At 41.9% G+C, this 22,118-nt stretch overlaps 1 protein-coding gene and 1 pseudogene across 3 annotated transcripts in view; one reads left to right on the top strand and one right to left on the bottom strand.

Moving 5' to 3' along the window:
* The window catches only part of PLS1 (plastin 1), a 208,794-nt gene that overhangs the window by 89,085 nt on the left and 97,591 nt on the right, over positions 1-22,118 (bottom strand). For all 3 annotated transcript variants that reach the window (XM_070405916.1, XM_070405914.1, XM_070405915.1), the window contains one exon: positions 7,377-7,480. In XM_070405916.1, coding sequence (XP_070262017.1) covers positions 7,377-7,446 — 70 coding nt within the window. In that variant the 5' untranslated portion in view covers positions 7,447-7,480. The remainder of the gene's footprint in view (positions 1-7,376; positions 7,481-22,118) is intronic.
* Positions 20,945-21,816, top strand: LOC139002010 (protein SET-like; annotated as a pseudogene).

Raw genomic sequence — 22,118 nt, 5'->3', positions numbered from 1 at the left:
CACGGGGGCGGGGGGTCCCTCAGCCTGGCCTGTACTCTCTCCAATCCAAAACTTCTCGGGGATGTCCAACTGCCATAGGGTTCGGGCTTAAACCGGCAGTCGGACATCTCTCTCGCAATCCAGAACTGCTGGCTCCTAACCACTCATCTGCCTGCCTGCCTGATCACACCTAACCATCTCTGCCTGCTGGCCTGATGCCCCTAACTGCTCCCCTGCTGACCTGATCACCCCTAACTGCTCCCCTGCTGGCCTGATCACCCCTAACCGCCTCTGCCTGCCAGCCTGAACGCCCCTAACTGCACACCTGCCTGCCTGCCTGATCTCACCCCTAACTGCTTGCTCCCCCACACCGGCCTGATCTCGCCCCTAACTGCTTGCTTCCCTGCCAACCTAATCACCCCTAACTGCTCTCCCCTGCTGGCCTGATCGCCCCTAACCACCTTTGCCTCGGCCCCTGCCACTGTGGCTTTGTCCAGAAGGACATCAGAAATCCGGAAGGCATCAGTCGATCTGGTCTAATTAGCATATTACCCTTTTATTAGTATAGATATATATATGACTGAGAAAAAGTTATTTACCTGCTTAGCATCATGCTAAACTAGTAAGAATAGATAAAGGTTAGGGCTCTAAAGACAGAAAGATGTGTGTGCTTTAAATCCCAGTTCCATCCCCATGACCTCTGTGGTTTGGGTGTGATGTGACAAGAAATAACAGATACCTTTTTAAAAGCACCTATTCTGTGCCAATATCTGTTAAGAACTTGACTTACTTTATCTCATGAAATCCTTACAACCTTGAGTTAATTAATATTACTATTCTAAATTTTAAAATGAGGATATCAAGGTTTAGATTAAATAACCATAAATATCACATTTTCAAAAGAAATAGGACTTTCCTACAACTCAACAACAAAAAACAACTGACCTGATTTAAAAATGGGCAAAGACATGGAGCTGCTAAGTACAGCATAGGGAGAAGAAAACCAAGATGGCAGTGTAGGTAAAGGTGGGTACTTGCTGTCCCCACAACCACATCAAAATTCCAACTAAAATACAGAACAATCATGAGTCAAAACCTCCTGAAATGTGGCTGAATGGAAATCCTACAAATAGAGAAGTAAAGAAGAAAGCACATTGAGACTGGTAGGAGGAGCAGAAGCATCAACAGGCTTGTGGCGTGTTTGTTTTTTTTTAATCAGGAGGGATATCTCTGCTGTGGAGGCCACTTATGAGGAGCAAGAGGTCCCAGCCCCACACCAGACTCCTCAGCACAGGGTCCAGAGCTGGTAAGAGACGTCCCTGTAACTTCAGGCTGTAAAAACAAGTGGGGATTATGGCTGAGTGACACGGAGGCTGCTGGAGATCCAGGCACTCCCTCTTAAAGTCCGGTACACAGACTTACTCGGACTCAATCCCTCTAGGCTCCAACATTGGGGTGCCCACTTAAAAGGAACCTGGGACATTCAGGGAGGAACTGGATTATCTGGCATCAGGGCAAGAACTCAGGAGGGGTTTCTCCCAGATAGGGGTGCTCTCAGGGGTCACTGTTCCTGTGCTGGGGCCTCCCCACTTGCAGAGCTGACTGGCAGCCATATCTGAGTTTCCATCAGCATGGCCCACACTGTTCACTCTTCCCTGGTGACTATTTGGGATCCTGGCCAATACAATTTGCAGCCCACCCAAGCTGTTTGCAGCAGCTTTTCCATATGAATGGCCATATCTTGGCTCAGGCTTCAGACTTTCCTAAAATCTCACAAACAAGCAGCAGCTGGTGTCAACATGTGCCATACCTATCAATAAAAGGCTCAAGACCTAGCACTAGCACCAGCCTGCCTTGCTTCACAGCTGGGCCTTTCCTGGGCACTTCCAAGCCTAATAAAAGTAGCAGCCATCTGCAGACTCTCTGTAGCTCCTGCTGCATGGCCCTAGGCAGTGGCTGACTTTGTACCTCCCAGGAGGCCCCAGAGCCAATGCACCTTGTGGACAGCTTCAGACCATATCATATTACTACTCCACACATCCACAAGTTACACAATCAAAGGGCAAACAGTGAGCACCAAAGCCCCACTGCAACAAGTTCTGCTCCATAGAATAGTCACAACTGGTCCTCACAGCCAATTTGCCTGGAGGTCAATTCCTCCCAGTAACGCCAACAGCAATCAAAGCTCAAATACTACAAGACTGTGCACACAGCCCACAAAGGGGCTCACCTAGAGTGCCCAGCTCAGGTGACTGGGCAGGCTGAGCTACTGGGCCATGTAGGACACCTACAACACAAGGCCACTACCAATTCCAGGAGACATAGAAGTCTACCTAATACATAGAAACAAACACAAGGAAGCAGCCAAAATGTGTAGACAAAGAAACATGTCACAAATGAAAGAAATGGAAGCAAGCAAATTACTGGATACAGAGTTCAAAACAATGATTATAAGGTTGCTCAAGAATCTTAATGAGGGATTCAAGGGACTTAATGAGAGCTTCAATGGACTTATTAAGACTTTCAAGGATCTTAGTGAGAATGTCAAAAACATGAAAAAAGACTAGTCAGAAATTAAGCATACACTAACTGAAATAATGAATAATTTACAGGAATTCAACAATAGAGAAAAGGATTCCGAGAATTATATCAATGATTTGGAATATGAGGAAACAAAAAACACCTAATCCAAAACTATGAAGATAGTATAAGGAGCCTCTGGGACAACTTCAAGGGTACCAACATTTGCATTAAAGGGGTGCCAGAAGGAGAAGAGAGAGAGCAAGGTATTGAAAACCTATTTGAAGAAATAATGACAAAAAACTTACCCTACCTGGTGAAAGAAATAGACTTACAAATCCAGGAAGTGCAGAGACTCCCAAACAAGAGGAACCCAAAGGGGCCCACACTAAGACACATCATAATTAAAATGCCAAGGGCAAAACACATAGAGAGAATCTTAAAAGCAGCAAAAGTAAAGCAGTTAGTTACCTACAAGAGAGCACCAATACGACTTCAAGTTGATTCCTCACCAGAAACTTTGTAGACCAGAAGGGAGTGGCAAGAAATATTCAAAGTGATGAATATCAAGGAATACAACCAAGATTACTCTTTCCAGCAAAAGTATCATTTAGAATTGAAGGTCAGATAAAGAGCTTCACAGACAAGAAAAAGCTAAAGGAGCTCATCACCACCAAACCAGTATTGCATGAAATGTTGAAGGGTATTCTTTAAGAAGAGAAAGAAGAAGAAGATAAAGAAAAAGATTTAAAAAATATGAACAATAAAATGGCAATAAATGCATATCTATCAATAATTGCATCTAGAAATCAAAAGAAACAAACAAGTAATCTAATGAACAAAATAAACTGGTGAATAAAATAGAATCAGAGGCATGGAAAATGGAACAGACTGATGAATCTCAGAGGGAAGGGGTTGGAAGGGACAGACATTAACTAAGGGATTAACCAAAGATCTTAGATGCATACTAGAGGCCTGGTGCACAAAATTCATGCACCGGGGCGGGGGGGGGGGGGTGGATCCTTCAGCCTGGCCTGCACCCTCTGGCAGTCTGGGAGCCCTCAGAGAATGTCTGACTAATGGCTTAGGCCCACTCCCCCCTGCCCCCGGGGAGTGGGCCTAAGCCATTAGTCGGACATCCTTAGCAAGGCCATGGAGGCAGGAGAGGCTCCCGCCACCACCACTGGGCTCACCAGCCGTGAGCCCGGCTTCAGGTGCTCTGCCTGTAGGAGCGCACTGACTACCAGGGGGCAGCTCTTGCATTGAGCGTCTGGCCCCTGGTGGTCAGTGTGCATCATAGCAACTGTCATTCTGCCATTTGGTTGATTTGGATATTAGCCTTTTATTATATAGGATTATATTGGATATGCATTACCTATGGACAAAGACAATAGGGTGGTGAAGGTCTGGGATGGGGTGGGTAAGGGATGGAAAAAGGGGGACATCTGTAATACTCTCAACAATAAATATTTTTTAAACAATCAAGTACAGCACAGGGAATATTGTCAATAATATCGTAATAGCTATGTGTGATGTCAGGTGGGCACTGGAAATATCCAGAGGAACACTTTGTAAAGTATATGATTGTCTAACCACTATGTTGTATACCTGAAACTAATACAAAATAATAATGAATGTAAACTGTAATTTTAAAAAACTTGAAATTAAAAATATGGGCAAAGAACTTAGACATTTCTCCAAAGAAGATACACAAATGGCCAATAAGCACATGAAAAGATGCTCAGCATGACTAATTATTATGGAAATGCAAATCAAACTTACCATGAGATACCCCTACACACTCATGAGTAGGACTATTAAAAACAAAACAGAACAGAAAATAACAGTGTTGGCAAGGATTTGAAGAAACTGGAACCCTTGCGCATGGCTGGTGGAAATATGAAAGAGTGCAGCTACCATGTAAAGCAGTATGGTGGTTCCTTAAAAAACTCAACATAAAATTAGCGTATGATTCAGTAATACCATGTTTAACTATACAATTTAATACCATTTTTCAGTATACTGAAAACAGAGACTTGAACAGATATTTGCACACCCATGTTCATAGCACCATGAGTAGCAACAGCCAAAAGGTAGGAACATCTCAAGTGGCCATCAACTGATGAACAGATAAACAACATATTGTATAGACATACAATGGAATATTATTCAGTCTTGAAAAGTAAGGAACTTCAGCCCTGGCGGGGAAGCATACTTCGTTAGAGTATCGTCCCCATACACCAAGGTTACAGATTTCATGCCTGGTCAGGGCACATACAAGAATCAACCAATGAAGAAGAAATAAGTGGAACGAAGAGGTGTATCTCTTTCTCTCTCTCTCACTCAAAGAAAAACATTAAGGAAATTCTGACACATGATATGACATAAATGAACCTTGAAGACATATGCTAAGTGAAGTAAGCCAGTCACAAAAAAACACAAATATTTTATGACTGCATTTATATTAGGTTATTATAGAGTAGCCAGATTCATAGAGGCAGACAGTAGAATGGCAGTCGACCTGGTGGGGCTGGGAGTTAGTATATAATGGGTATAATGATAGTATGGGAAGATGAAAACATTCTAGAGATCGATGGTGGTGATGACTGCATAACAATGTGAATGTACTTAATGCCACTGAACTGTACACTAAATTATAAATTTTATGTCTATCTTACCACAATTAAAAAATAAGACAAATATTTTAATCTCCCACTTCTCCCTAGAGAACCCAAAATATCCCATCTAGTTAGGTTGTATGACCTCTGAGAAAAGTTTGTTGGTACAACAAATAAGCAGAGGGATCACTGAGTTTATGAGTAGCCATTTACCTTGTAAATGAAGTAACAAGTACATGCTCAGCTGCTGTTAGCACTTCTCTCACACAGCAAGTTATCTTGCTGTCAGAATTGTTCCATCAATGAATTATTTATTCAAAATATCATTAAATAAGTACTACAGGATTGTATGTCCATGAGTCATAAAGGTTAAAGTGGGTGTGCTAAACAAAGAAAACTGATTACTAATTCATTTATTTTACTAAGACCTAGGTAGCACTTTTATGCAAGCTACCAAACTGCACCTATAAAATAACAGAAATGTCAAACTAAACAGATACATTTTAAATATATATATATGTATATATATATATATATACATATATATATATATATATATATATGTATATATATATATATATATGAGAAAGGGAGAGAGAGATAGAAACATCAATGATGAGAAAGAATCATTTATCAGCTGTCTCCTGCACACCCCCTACCAGAGACCATGGGGTAAGAAAGGACCCCCATATCTGGGAAAGACCTCCCAGTCAAAAAGTGTTATTGTTAATGACAAACACATAAAGGCCAGAGTTCAGTTTATAGACAAGGAAGTGTTTCTCTATTTTTTCTCTGTAATGAGGATATCATATTAAGCATATTCAATTACCCAGGCATGTGCCCTGACTGGGAATCAAATGTTAACCTCCTGGTTCATAGGTCGACGCTCAACCACTGAGGCACACTGTCCGGGCAAGCAATACATTTTTATTACTTCCTCTATTTCAATGTTCAAAATAAACAGAATACCCCAATAATTGCTTAATTTCTGTCTTGAAAAGACTCTAGGCACTCCTTACAAAACCCTATAAAAGTTATTTTTAACAGTGATGTTATAAAAATCATACCATCTTCATACAATGCCCTAATGACAAATATATGGTGCCCAAAATAAAGACAAGACCAAGATTAAGGCATGCCCCATGAGCCTAATTCAACCACCGTGCAGACTGTATTCTGAAGGTTTGAGTCATCCTGGAGCCACCTATACATGAAGAAGAGGAGGGGTTCAGAGATTTGTAGAATTCATAGAAATGATTTATAAGTCATAAGCTTCCTGAGAACTTTACTTTTTATTTTTGAAGAGCTTTACATTTTAATCTTAAATCTTTTCTCTTTGTATTGGACTCTGAAACTCATTCCACATTGCATTTCACCTGCATTAGTTTTCATTATTATTCATTAGGTTTGTAAGAAGAATAGGCACAAAACTGCTTATTCTATCCTCCATGGTCTACTACCTCACTGCTTTCCGTAGACTGCACTAAACAAAGGCCTACTGAAGAAGGGCAAGGGTGCTGGTGTCAGTATCCCCATGTCTACGGACTGCTCAGTTTGCATGTGCTTAAAGATTAGAGCCAAATATGGTATTTATATTCTCCTGGTTTGTCACAGGTTTCTAAGAGCAAAATGCAGAAGAAACACAATCAAACAGAGTATGAGGAAATTTGGGGGGGAGAAAAATACAAAGCTGTTCAAATGATAATATCATAAAGACAAAACATTGAATGGCTTTAAAAAGTGAAAGAAGAAAAATAAGACACAATGACCTTTAAAAATGACACTAAGATTTTTAAATTATGCATAAGGGAGCAGGAAAATAGGCCCTATGGCCTTTAAAAAGAATATTAAGATTTTTAAATATTCTAAATGAAGTAAAAAAGTGTTATTGTTAATGAAAAACACATAACGGCCAAAGTTCAGTTTATAGACAAGGAAGTATTTCTCTATTTTTTCTTTGTAATGAGGATATCATGTTAAGCATATTCAATTACACTGTCATTCATTAACCTGGATTATTCTCTGCAAAGAAATGATCAAAGAATTGAAAGTACAATTGTCCTAGAAATTCAAGCCTAGTTTCAGTTTATCTTTCAGAAAGAAAGAAAGAATCCAGTGAAACCTAGATGAAAAGAAAAAAAAGGAATACATCTCCGGGTAAGTGGGTGGTGGTAGAAGCAATAAAAGGTATTGTTCAATTCTTGGAAGTCTGATACCAAGCAGAAGAATAACATCACATGGAGTTTTTCTCAAGCATACCTATTTTATTAAATGCTTCTTGTAGTTCCTCCAGCTCCTCCCGGGAAATGGTAGTGGTACTATTTTCCATCTTGACAGGAAAGACTTCCCTCAGGTCTTTATACCTAAAAAAAAAAAAAGAAAGAAAGAAAGAAAGAAAGAAAATAAAAAATAAAAAAGCAATGTTATAAAAAGAGCCTTTTACAAACATTTATCTAAGCAATACAGAGTCCACAGGCAGTAAAATATCTAAAAGGAATCATGTGAGAGGTCTGGCTGACAAGGAAGAAATAGAAATAGATCCCAGGGTAACAAATACCTGTTTTTCACACCCTGTGCTAGTTCTTAATAGCCCGCATCATTTTCATTTACATTTTACCCCACTATTTCAGTAAAATATGCACTTCAAGTTTGAGAGAGTGTAACATTTGTAAACATAAAGAAAGAGATCAGAAAGTAAAATTTTAATACATGAGCCATGTCCACAAATAGAATTTTACAGTAAGAGGAGTCTGCACGTCTGGAGATGGAGCTGTGGCTTTCACGGTCAGCTTTACAAAATGCGGCCACTGCCACCAACTCTGCCTTCCCTAGGGGAGATGTCTTTCCCAGATATGGAGGTCCTTTCTTACTCTGAGCAAGTGATACAAACTAAAGGGGGAAAATCCAGTAAAATGAGTTGTAACAAAAACAAACAGGTGGTAGTCATTGTAGAAAGTAATTGGTAATATATGACCCAAACAGAAAATAGCTTTGGTGGTAGTGAGCACAGCTGCTTTCCAAAACATAATTAAAATTACCCATAATCCCACTATCCAGAAACATCAACTGGTATCACTTTATTATCTATATCTATCTGTTGTACTTTCAAGTACATGAATACCTTTTAAGGGGTGAAAAATGTTAGTATATTATATTTTTGCATGAATATGTTTCCATATTGTTTATCAATGTTGTATGTTGTATGTTTCCATGTTATTTATCAATACAACTAGAGGCCCGGTGCACGACATTCGTGCACTGGGGGCTGTGGGGGTCCCTCAGCCCGACCTGCACCCTCTCCAATCTGGGAGCCCTCAGGGGAGCCATCTCCAATCCGGGAGTTTCTGTCTTTGCAATCATATGAGCGAATTGTCTGAGACCCCCAACCCAGTTTGGTTTGTTGCTCACAGAATAATAGAGGCATTTTTTTTTTCTTTGCTTCATTGGTGGAGATTTCCTGGAAGTTTTAGGATATCTTCCCTTTAATTTTTCCTAGACACTCTGATTTTACTTATGTCTCTCACCTTTGCTTTCCCTCCATCCCGCACCGCAACAGTAACTTGCTCCAGGCTTGCTTTGCTAGTGTCTAGGACAGTGGTTCTCAGCCTTGGCTGCACATTAGAATCACCTGGGAATCTTTTTGAAATCCTGATTTCTGGGCCTCATCCTCTGGAAATTCTGTTTCTCTGTTATGGGGTGAGGCCACAACATTTGTAACAAAGAAACAGAATTTCCGGAGGATGAGGCCCAGAAATTAAGATTTTAAAAAGATTCCCAGGTGATTCTAATATGCAGCCAAGGTTAAAAACCACTGGTCTAGGAGATCCGTCTGCCACCAGAACTACAATTCCCAGCATTCCTGGTGCTCCCTGTGCTCTTTGTTTTCCCTTCCTGCTCTGTCTCTGTCCCATGGCCTCCCACTCTGCCAAGTCCTCCAAGCCACCAGCTCTACCTCTCTGCTCTCTGTCTGGTGGCTTAGGGAGCCAAGTTCCCCAAGCCGCTCCACTCTCTGCCGGCTCTCCTGCTCTGCTCTCCGCCTGGCGCCTGTGTATGCAAATTAACCTGCCAGCTTTGTCGGGTTAATTTGCATACTCACTCCTGATTGGCTGGTGAGTGTAGTGGAGGGACAGTCAATTTACATGCTTCTCTTTTATTATATAGGATATTTAATGGTCACATATTACTATATCATAACATATTTGGTAAATCTCTTGTTTCAGGGTATTTCATTGCTTCCAATATTTTGTTCTAAACAATGTTGCAATGAAAATGCTAATAGGTAAATAATTGTACATATCCATGTTTATTTCTGTAAGATAAATATCTCAAGGTGGAATTTTGTTTTTTAATCTTCACCTGCAGATGTTTTTCTATTGATTTTTAGAGAGAGTGGAAAGGAGGACAAGAGATAGAGTGAGAGAGGGAAACATTGATGTGAGAGAGACACGTTGATTGGTTTCCACCGGCATGTGCCCGGACCAGGGCCTGGGATCAAAGTATTTTCTTAGAATTGTTGGTATTTCTATAGTGTCACTTGTCAATTCTCTCTTTGATATCTGATTTCATTTATTCGTGTCCTCTCTGGTTGTCTATGGAGAGGGAGGCCAGGAGTGCAGCTTGGGTTAGAGCTAGATCTATTACTTTTATTAAAAAGACAGATTTTTAGCAATTACGGCAAAATTTTAACATCTGTTCCATCTGAGCTTAAGTATATGGACATCAGTTAAAATTGCTATTGTACTTTTTGGTATTTTTTGTTTTAAATTATTCATAATATAAAAATTGTAAACTCAGATAGTAAAAATAATAAAATAAAGATAAAAAAAAATCGGTTTTGAGCCCTAGCTGGTTTGGCTCAGCGGGTAGAGCGTCAGCCTGCGGACTCGGGGGTCCCGGGTTCGATTCCAGTCAAGGGCATGTACCTGGGTTGCGGGCACATCCCCAGTGGGGGGTGTGCAAGAGGCAGCTGAATTGATGTTTCTCTCTCATCGATGTTTCTAACTCGCTATCCCTCTCCCTTCCTCTCTGTAAAAAAATCAATAAAATATATTTTTTAAAAAAAATCGGTTTTGAACAGGAGAAAATTTATTTTCAGTACCTCAATCTTAATCAAAATAGTTAATATTATTTGGGCAGAATAATGTATTGAAATATCAAATTATGCTTATTCTCTCCCCCACCCCCACCCCCAATCAATGAAAGTAATAACTATCTTTAATGTTAGGAATTCTGGCAGCACAGAAAGCAAAACCAGTCTGGAATCTGTGGGCCTTCTGAGTTTGGAAAGAAGCACAGACCTTCTTAGGGCTTACTTAGGCTGGATATCTTGGGAACGGGGCAGCAGGAGAAGAGGCCTCTGGGAAGCCACAAATGAGAGAGACCAAGAGAAGGGAGAGATTATCACAATGGGGAAGGAGGGAACTCACTTAATGACAGCAAGGAGACTGCTACCCAAGGGGTGGCAGAGACAAGGCACAGACAAAGTATAGTAAAACCTCTATGAGAGAAATCCACTTGGTGACAGGATTGATAACTGAGGATAGGAGAACTTCCTCCATGCTTTGCTCTGTTTAAGATCCCAGGATAACAGAGGCTAAGAGGCAAATTGCAGGTGCCTGAGAAAAATTTGACAGCACTCAGGCAGGATGAGGCATCAAAGTCAAAATAAAGTTGCTTTAAAGAACTCGGAGAAATGTGATATTTCCTTCATTCCTGATTTTTATGGAAAAAAGCCTTGATAGTGTTTCTCCGAAGAACTGACTAGGGTCAGAGGTTCTGGAGCATGTCAGTATCTCCGGTGAGGAAAGCAGCAGTGCCACCAGTGTCCTATATACTCCTCTCTTCTTCAAAAACTCTTCTCTCATCTCTCACCATAACCCTCCTTTTTTCCTATTACATCCTATTTTCAGCTTTCCATTACAAGTTTAAAGATCACAAGGTCACAGGAATAAATCACTACGTGAAGAAATAAGCAGCTAAGAAATATAAATTAATTGAAGTTTTCTTTCTAGTTAAAGAAAACCTGAAAATATTTTTTTTTATTTATAATATCTCCAGCAATGTACTTTTCAACCACAATTAACAAGAGGGAGCTGCATCGCTGACTTTGCAAGAAGCAATCATGCATATTCCATATCAACCTGTTCTTTCCTTATCAGACTTTCTTTATTTAAAATGTCTACTGAGTCTGTCATCCTATATAATAAAAGCCTAATATGCTCCGTGTCCGGTCGTCCATTCAACCAATCAAAGCGTAATATGCTAATGATATGCTAAGGCTGCTCAACCACTCGCTATGACGTGCACTGACCACCAGGGGACAGACAGTCGACCGGTCAACCAGTCGCTAAGATGTGCACTGACCACCAGGGGGCAAAAGCTCCGACGGGTAGGTTAACTTGATGCTGGGGTTTGGCTGATTGGGACTGAGCGAGAAGGCCGGACACGCCCTGGAGCCCTCTTGCGGTCCCTCCCCACAGCTGGCCAACCTCCTGCGTCTTTCCCCGGCCCCGATCGTGCACCAGTGGGGTCCCTCAGCCTGGCCTGTGCCCTCTCGCAATCCAGGACCCCTCTGGGGATGTCAGAGACCCAGTTTTTGCCCAATCCCGCAGGCCAGGCGAGGGACCCCACTGGTGCACGAATTTGTGCACTGGGCCTCTAGTATAAATATAAACTGGGATACCATTGACTTTGTTAATCTCTTACTCTACATACCAGCTGGACTGCTCTTTGAACAGAGCAAGCTATTAAATGGGAACAATATAATTCACATTTTTCCTAAGCATATTTCTACACAAAATTTGAGCTCAGGTTTCTCATTCACTCTACAAGGTAAATTTTCCTAAAAAGTGGTCACTTTGATTGCCAACAGCCTGGATTTGCCAAACCCCAAACTTTTTAAAAAGGTAATTGATAAAAACTTAACTTTATTCTTAAATAAAATAATCTTCTAAGTGCTTGCACAATCTCAGAAACCATAAGTAGGTACCATCACAGAGTTAAGCCAGTCTAACACATCTGGGATGAAGTAACACTATTCCAAACTGCCTGACTCACTTGTGGCCTCTTAAAAGAAGGCTAGCAATCTCTTGCAAAAACAAAGAAAATATAAATACAGTTGACCTTTGAACTGCATGGGTCCACCGACATGCAGACTGTTTTCAATAAATATGTTGGAAAAAAATTTTAAGACATGCAATAGTTTGAAAAACTTCACAGTTGAACTGCATAGCCTAGAAATATCAAAAACTAAGAAAAAGTTAGGTATGTCATGAATGCATAAAATATGTTACCATCAAATATATACAAATATATCATAAAAATATTAAAAGTTTATCAAAACATATGCACATTCACAGTCTAGAGAACTGTAAACAAACACAAAGATGCAGTATTAAATCATAGCTGCATAAAATTAACTGTAGTACATACTGCACTGCTGTATTAATTTCATAGCTACCCCACTGTGGTAGGCACAAGTATTGCAAAAAAGTTACATGCACATTTTTGACTGGAGAGGGGTCGAGGTCCCTAAACTTGAGTTGTGCAAGGGTCAACCTTATACTGTTATCTTGATGTTGGGGATTTTTTTCTGCTTCAGTATTCCCAAGTATTAACCATCTCATTACTCCCATACTATCTACATAATGTGCTCTCTGCGCCCTTCTCTCAATTCAACCACTTGGACTTCCACACACCACTCCCTTTGTGTCCTTAACTTCTTCCCAACCGCATGAGACATGATCGCCTCTGTCCATACCTGGCCTCTTAGGTATTTTTCAGTTCACTTTAATTTATTCTTGTATTAGCCATATTTTGCTATTTTATTCTCATTAACCTTTCTAACTTCATTATTTGTTCTTTGCAGAGTTTCCCTCACTTTGCTTTCCCCCACCTCCCTAATCTACCACCTATAGATTTCATGTAACCCCCTTATGCCTCTTCCTCTGATTCTAATGTGTAAAATAAGATGCAAAATTGCCGTTCTCCAGAGCATTTTCTCAAACCATTGAAATTTTGCTTACCAGCGATTATTGTCAGTTTGGCTCAAATGAACTCGTAAAAATTCTCTACAGGTTTGGACATTTCTTACATCAACACAAGGCAATTGCAGTATATGAAATGGCAATATAAGAAAGGAGGCTCAAAGGTGTGGGTTTGTGAGGACATATGCATTTAAGAGAAAACAAAAATAACAGAGATAGAGACCAAAGATTTTTTTGGGGGGGGTGGGGGGGGAGGGAACAACACAAAAAAGCAGAAACAAAAATTCTTGTTAAAGTATTTAGCATGTGAAGAATTCCTGTTGTGGCCTAACTTCTTCATATTGAAGCAACTGCAGGCCAGACCAGACACCAGTGTAGAGGGGCACAGTCCAGGCCAGAACACCAGTGTAAAAGCATGGCAAGTCAACAAGTATTTTGAGTCCAGAAATGGAGTCAGACAAAACAAACAAAAAAGATTATATTTAAAGGACCAGGGGAAAAAAGTAACTTTCCCAAGGAAAGAAAGACACCATATTGAAATGAAAGGTGCTAGTACCATAACTCTGACCTTCATTACTTTGAATATGGGATCTGGTCATCCAAACACAGAGATTTAAAAGTTATTTCACTTTTTTTTTCACCAACTGAATGAATGGGTGTGAAGAATTAAGAGCTGCTGGATAGAGGGTAGGGGAGGTAAAAGAAGGTATAGAGAGGATAAATGGTGATGGAAGGAGACTTAACTTGGAGTGATGAACACACAATATACAGATGATGTATTATTGAATTGTACACCTGAAACCTATATACTTTATTAACCAATGTCACCCCTATAAATTCAATACAAATTTTAAAAAAAAGAGTTTCTCACAGACAATAGGAAAGTGAGGGCCTGTGCTGTGCGGGGGAAGGGGGGGGGGGTGAGGAGCAGGTCGGGAGAGGTTGATGGGGGGAAATGGAGACATCTGTAATACTTTCAACAATAAAGAATTTAATTTAAAAGAAGTTGCTGAATAGTTAAATGATTAAATCAGTATGTCAAAAAAACCCCCACAAAAACAAAACAAACAAACAAAAACAATGCAAAAAAGGTCTCTTCTCACAAGGCCCTTGCCCAAAAGTTCTCCCCATTATCCCTGGCAAACACCAAACAGCTGCCTCCTCAGTTTTGAAACCCAAACACAGAGTTGCAAGTGTAGAAGTGATGAGAAAAAGGTGGTCTGGGCAGAGAGGGATGAAGTATAAAGCTTACTTCCCATTCTGTGCCCTCAGCTCCACCCAGACAGGTGCAGTAATGGTTTTGTCATACCTCCAATGGTACTGAGATAGGGTATGTGGCAAAACAACTGTAACCAATAAGGGCTATTGGAACTGTCAAGGAGATAATAAGATCAACCCCAAAGGTTATATGGCTTAAAACCAGCAGAAGACCAGCTTGATCCAACATAGCAACTAATTTCACCTTGCAATAACCTCATTATATGCTCACTAGAGGCCCAGTGCATGAAATTCGTGCACTGGGGGGGGGGGTGTCCCTCAGCCCAGCCTACACCCTCTCCAATCTGGGACCCTCGAGGGCTGTCCGACTGTCTGACCCCTGTGGGATCAGGCCTAAACGGGCAGTCAGACATCCCTCTCACAATCCAGGACTGCTGGCTCCCAACCGCTCGCCTGCCTGCCTGTCTGATTGCCCCTAACCGCTTCTGCCTGCCAGCCTGATCACCCCCTAACCACTCCCCTGCCAGCCTGATCGATGCCTAACTGTTCCCCTGCCGGCCCGATCGCCCCAACTGCCTTCCCCTGCCAGCCTAGTTGCCCCCAACTGTCCTCCCCTGCAGGCCTGGTCACACCCAACTGCCCTTCCCTGCTGGCCTGATCGCCCACAACTGCCCTCCCCTGCAGGCCTGCTCACCCCCAACTGCCCTCCCCTGCTGGCCTGAGCGCACACAATTGCCCTCCCCTGCAGGCCATCTTGTGGCCACATGGGGGTGGCCATCTTGTGTGTTTGGAGTGATGGTCAATTTGTATACTGGTTGTAACTAATTAGCATATCCAGTCATGACTGTGAGGGTGTTGTGACCAATTTGCATATTACCCTTTTATTAGTATAGATTGTAATACATTAGCTTACTAAATGATACACCTAACCCACCATAATATTTCCTAAGGACACAAAATGGTCCACAGTGCTCTTCTGAGCAGTGTCCAGCCCTTTCCCAGAAAAATCCTGAATATTCCTTCCCTTATTGAATGCCCTGCCCCTCAATTAAATGATCCTCAATAAAAAAGTATATCCCAGCCCGGCTGGTGTGGCTCAGTGGTTGAGCATCAACCCATGAACCAGGAGGTCACCAGTTCAATTTCTGGTCAGGGCATATGTGCAGGTTGTGAACTCAATCCCCAGGAGGGGGTGTACAGGAGGCTGCCAATCAATGTTTCTCTCTCATCAATGTTTCTATCTTTCCGCTCTCTCTAACATAATCAATAAAAACATAAAATAAATTTTAAAAAATATATATCCCAACAAATTCATAGAGAACAGACTGACAGCTGTCAGAGGGCAGGAGTTTGGGGACTGGGTGAAGATGAGGGGATTAAGCAAAAACAAAACAAAACACACACACAACTCATAGACACAGACAACAACTGTGGTGACTACCAGAGGGCAGAGGGAAAATGGGGTTGGGGAGGTAGAAAAGGGGACAGGTGATAAAGGAGACTTAACTTGGGGTGGTGAATACGCAATGAAATATACAGATTATGTATTATTGAATTATACACCTGAAACCTGTGCAATTTTATTAACCAATGTAACCCAAATAAATTCAATAAAAAAGAAAAACAAAAAATGGGGGTGGGAGTAACTCCCTCAGAGAGGGGGCTGCTCTACCTATGGAGTAGCCCCCTTTCTGTATCACTCCTTCAGTAATAAACTCTCTTTCACTTTAAACTTTATGCTGGCTAGTATTTTAATGCTTTCCTGTGTGATGCCAAGAACCCAAAGTGGGTGGCAGACCTTAAACACCTGCATAAGTACAGGCATCACTCATTCACTGCAGCCTGACTAGGGAGCAGGAAAATCAGTCAGTTCATGGTTGCCCTCAGAGCAATCAGTAGTGTTGAAGACTATATTCCTAGCCTAACAATCTTCAGGCCTATGGCTTCTTTGCACATTTTTCCCTTTTCCCTTTATCCACAAAGATTTTTCCCATTTCTCTCTCAATTCATCTGTAGCTAAAGATGACAAACTGAGTAGTACTATATTATGAGAAATGGCAGGTCTCTCTGGTGTGAGGCAAAGCAGGGTAATCTATCTGTAAAAATAAACATTCAAAGACAACAAATCATTAAAATCAGGAAGTTACTAGCATTGTGAGTAGAGTGGGAGAGAGTAATTTACCCAATCCGTGAGAATGAAAAAATAGGCAGAGTGGGGCAAAAGTAGATTTACAGTTGTTCGCATGGAAAATAAGACAATAATTAATAAATAATACAAGAATAAACTCTTTCATGTGTTCACAACTGTAGATCTACTTTTGCCCACCCTGTAAGTCAGGTATGTTCTTGGGTTTATCCCCAAGCATCACGTCCGTGCAAGCTGGTTCAACTGCCAAAAAGCAGTTTGTTCTGCACTGATCAAGACCTCAGCAAGAGCCATCCTATAATCACTGTGTGTCACTGTAATGTGTTTCCACAGTACAGAGGGAACAAGAAAAGTACAGTCAGATACTGAGTATAGCTGAAAAAAACCTCTCCATCTATTCTTATAATAGCATTTTTATACACAATCAGATATCTAATGTAGTTATAGCTTCTCAAAGAAATTAGCCTGAAAGAAACTTTAAGTGGGCACATTAAAAATGACAGGCTTCTCTGTCACCTCTATTTAGTGCTCTTATTGTTCTTTTGGACTTATAGCTTACAATAATTTCATGAGATGTCACTATATCTCTGTTCAAAATTACAAGCTGTCTAGTTATTCTCTATTTAAATTCTAAAGGGGTCCATTCCAAAAGCTGATAAACCTTCCACAACTGAATTTTCTCCTTTTTGTTGTTGTTCCTCCAAACTATCTTACCTAATAATAGACAAACATACAAATTGGTGTCACCCCGCTATGCCCACCAGCCAATGAGTATGCAAATTAACCCAACAAAGATGGTGGTTAATTTGCATACGCAGGCATGGATCGAAGACTGAAGGCTCCGGCCCTAGTGAATACTGAAGACTGAAGACTGAAGACTGAAGAGACTTGGCTTCTCCACTGCCTCAGTGGAGAAGCCAAGCCTGCTGCGGCCACAGAACTGTAGGCTTGGGTTGCCCCTGGTGATGGAGGAAGCCAAGCTTCCCGCCCGCCCTGGCCGCCTCTCAAGGGAGAAAACAATGCACAGGTGAGGCCAGGAGCCTGAGAGATCAACACAGAAGGGCGCCTGCTCCAAGCCTCTGACACGGCTGGGGGCAGGTCCCCAGCGGGGACACACACACACACACACACACACACACTCACACTCACACACACACACACTCACACACACGAGGCACCTGTTCTGAGCCTCTGCTGCCAGACTGTGGCTTAGTCCCATAGGGAGCGGGACTAAGCCATCAGTAGGACATCCACTGAGGGCTCCCGGACTGTGAGAGGGGGCAGGCTAGGCTGAAGGACCCCCCTCCACCCTCCAGTGCACAAATTTCATGCACTGGGCCTCTAGTAATTCAAATAATTTCCTTCATCAGATTATGGCTTCACCAATTCTGCTAAACCTATGCCTCTGGACTCTAATCCTTTACCTATTAACAGCTCTTGTTTCCCCCCATGTCCTGAGGAAGGCCTTCTCTTGCTCTGGAGGCCGCTTCCTGAGAACTTTCCTTCATGTCATTTCCTCTCCCTAGAATTCTATTCTCCCACATCCAAATCTTTACCTGTCCTTGAAGCACAGCTCAAATTCCGACATGAATTTCTTCACTGCCCTCATTTCATTTCAGCACATCTAGGGTGTTTATTGAGAACATCTAGGGTGCCAGGTGTTGAAGGCAATCAAATGGTGACTAACACAGGGACCTGGCTCTCAAGGAATCTGCAGTCTACTAAGGGAGTCAATAAGCTGTAGATAACAGCAATGGCAAACACACGAGACTCCCTCACCCATCACAATTCTTTCAAATTGAGCCCAGAGTTGCTTCAGGATCCCCTTTTCAACATGGCCCTACACACAGGCCCTATCTAATATCCAACCCTCAGAGTGAACCAGAATGCCACCTCCAGAACCACAATACAAGCTAGGATGGAATACGAGGAAAGGAAAAATCTTTTCACTGGAAGATTCAGAGTAAGGTACCATATGAGCCAAAATCTTGAAAAATAAACAGGCAAAAAGAGAAATATACAAATCTAAGCTAAGGGAGCTTATTCTTAGCAGTCTCCCCATAGAGCGCTCAATGTGACAAAATGGAGGGCTTTTGTTTGTGTGGTTTTTTTAAATATATTTTTATTGATTTCAGAGAGGAAGAGAAAGGGAGAAAAAAAAACATCAATGATGAGAATGACTGATCAGCTTCCTCCTGCACTCCTCCTACTGGAGATGGAGCCTGAAACCCAGACATTTGCCCTTAATCAGAATCAAATCTGGGATCCTTCAGTCCACAGGCTGACCCTCTATCCACTGAGCCAAACTGACTAAGGCACAAAATGGGAGTTTTTAATTAAGTATCTATAGTGTGACCATCTGGTCAAGTAATGGAGTAGGTATACCATGGGCTTGTCTCCTCCTACAACCACATCAAAATTACACTTAAACTACAGAACAACCATCATTGAGAACTGCCTGAAATTTAGCTGAATGGAAGTCCTATACCTAAGGATAAAAGAAGCAAAATGGAAACTGGTAGGAGAGGCAGAGACATGGAACAGGTTAATCCAATATCCACCCATGATGGTTGAGAATTGGGAGGGATAGCTAGACTGTGGAGATACCCCTGAGGAGCGAGGGGTCCCAGCACCATACCAGGCCCCCAGTCAAGGGTTCAAGTGCTGGAAAAAGCAGTTCCTAAAACTTCTGGCTGTAAAAACCCATGGGGATTAAGGCTGAGAGAGATGAAAGGCTGATGGAGTCCCAGGCAGTACCTCTTAAAGAGCCTGCAAATGGACTTACTTAGACTCACTTGCTCTGAGTTCCAGCACTGGGGCAGCAGCTGAAAAGGTGCAAGGACCATACGAGGAGGAAATACTAGTAAACTGTCTGGCTTCAGAGTGAGGGCTGGAGAGGCAGCTTTCTCCCAGACAAAAATGCTTGCAGAGGCCATTTTTCCTTTGTTGAGCCCTTATCCTGCAGGTACAGGTGGGTGGTGCCATATCTGAGTCTCCATCAACCTGGCTCACACTGTTTTCCCTACCATAGTGTTCCCTGAGACCTCAACTCACCCCACCTGCAGATCCATCCAAGCTGCTTCCAGTGGATTTTCCATACAGTGGCCTGTCTTGGCTCATGCTGTAGACTTTCTCAAAGTTTCCCCAACCCCAAACAAACAGCAGCTAACCTGTGTATCACATACCTCTTGCTAAGCAGCTCCAAGCCTGGCAGTAGTGACAGATGGGCTAAATTTGCAGCTTAGCCTCTCCCATGTACTTACAAGCCCAGCACAAGAAGCAACCATCCACAGATTGCTTAGTAGCTCATACCAAGTGGCCTGGGCAGGGCACAGGCAGTGGCTGACTTTGGCCTGCATCCCAAGAAGTCCCAGAACCAACACACATGATAGCTAGCTTCAGACCACACCAGAGCATCACCCAGCCACCTTCAAAAAAAAAAAATACACACCCAAAGGGCAGACTCAGCAGGCACCAGCAAGGAATCCTGCTCTGTAGGTTCTGCCTCTGCAGAGCTCCTCCATGGCCAGTGCTCACAACCAATCAGTCTGAGGGTCAATCCCTTCCATTGACATGCCAACAGCAATTAAGGCTCAACTACATCAGGAGGGCACACAAAACACACACAAGGGCAGCAAGCTCAGGTGACCAGGGAAATTGTGCCACTGGGCCCCACAGGACAGCTACTACATAAGGCCACTCTTCCAAAACTGGGAAATATAGCAACTCTAATACATAGAAACAAACACAGGGAGGCAGCCAAAATGGGGAAACAAAGAAACATGTCCCAAATGAAAGAACAGACCAAAACTCCAGAAAAAGAACTAAATAAAATGGAGACAAATAATCTACAAATGCAGAATTCAAAACACTGGTTATAAGAATGGTCAATAATCTCAGTGAGAATTTCAACAAAGAGATAGAAAATATAAAAATGGAAATAGAAAACATAAAAAAGTACCAGTCAGAAATGGAGAATACAATAACTAAAATGAAAAATACATTAGAGGGAGTCAACAATAGATTAGATGAAGCAGAGCATCACATGGGAAATTTGAAAGACAAGAGAGCAAAAAACACCCGATTAGAACAGCAAAAAGAAAAAAAAAAATGAGGATAGTTTAGGGCAGCAGTCGCCAACCTTTCAGACCTCCAGTGGTCCGTGGATCACCAGTTGGCGACCGCTGATTTAGGGAATCCTCTGGAACAGCAGCAAGCATACCATAGGGGTACCAGAAGAAGAAAGAGAACAAGGAATTAAACACTTATATGAAGAAATAATGATGGAAAATTTCCCTAATCTGGTAAAAGAAATAGACATTCAAGTCCAGGAAGTATTGAGTTCCAAACAAGATGAACGAACCCAAAGAGGCCCACACCAAAACACATCATAATTAAAATGTCAAAAATTAGAGTCTCAGCGCGCCTTCCAGCCTGGCGACTTCCCAGCGATCAGATCCTCAGACTTTCCTCACAGCATGGCCCCTAAACGCCAGTCCTCGCTCCCACCTCAAGCAAAGAAACCGAAACTGCCTCCAGCCCCCAAGCCGGAGAAGAAGCGGACCCCTCAGGACGTGCCAAAGGGAGAAAAAGAACAGCAAGAAGTGATTGAACATATTGATAAAGTACAAAATGAAATAGACAGACTTAATGAACAAGCCAGTGAGGAGATTTTGAAAGTAGAACAGAAATATAACAAACTCTGCCAACCATTTTTTCAGAAGAGGTCAGAATTGATTGCCAAAATCCCAAATTTTGGGGTAACAACATTTGTCAGCCATCCACAAGTGTCTGCACTGCTTGGGAAAGAGGATGAAGAGGCGCTGCATGATCTGACAAAAGTTGAAGTAACAGAATTTGAAGATATTAAATCAGGTTACAGAATAGATTTTTATTTTGATGAAAATCCTTACTTCGAAAATAAAGTTCTCTCCAAAGAGTTTCATCTGAATGAGAGTGGTGATCCATCTTTGAAGTCCACTGAAATCAAATGGAAATCTGGAAAGGATTTGACGAAACGTTCAAGTCAAATACAGGATAAAGCCAGCAGGAAGAGACAGCATGAGGAACCGGAAAGCTTCTTTACCTGTTCACTGACCATTCTGATGCAGGTGCAGATGAGTTGGGAGAAGTCATCAAAGATGACATTTGGCCAAATCCATTACAGTACTACTTGGTTCCTGACATGGATGATGAAGAAGGGGAAGGAGAAGATGAAAATGAAGATGATGATGATGATGAAGAAGAGGAAGGGTTGGAAGATATTGATGAAGGCGATGAGGATGAAGGTTAAGAAGATGAAGATGAGGATGAGGGGGAAGAAGGAGAGGAAGATGAAGGAGATGACTAATGAACACTGATGGATTCCAACCTTTTTTAATTTTCTCCAGTCCCTGGGAGCAAATTGCAGTCTTTTTTTCCTTTGTCTTTTTTCCCCCCTCTTGTGCTCAGTTGCCCTGTTTTTGAGGTCTCTTTTCTCTCCTTTACACCATGGTTCTCACCTTATTTTGGGGGGGATGTACCTTCAGCAGAATACAGTGGGGAAAGAATCTTTGCCCCTTTCTGTTCCAAATTCATTTTTATCCCTTCCTGTCTCAAGAAAAACTTACTGAAATCAACACCATCGTGCTCTGTGGTGTTGAAAAAAGAAAA

This window comes from Myotis yumanensis, unplaced genomic scaffold, assembly GCF_028538775.1.
Source record: "Myotis yumanensis isolate MYYU_CA2020_CCGP unplaced genomic scaffold, mMyoYum1.0.hap1 SCAF_2, whole genome shotgun sequence".
Lineage (NCBI taxonomy): Eukaryota > Metazoa > Chordata > Mammalia > Chiroptera > Vespertilionidae > Myotis > Myotis yumanensis.
This window is presented reverse-complemented; position numbering and strand designations above follow the sequence as displayed.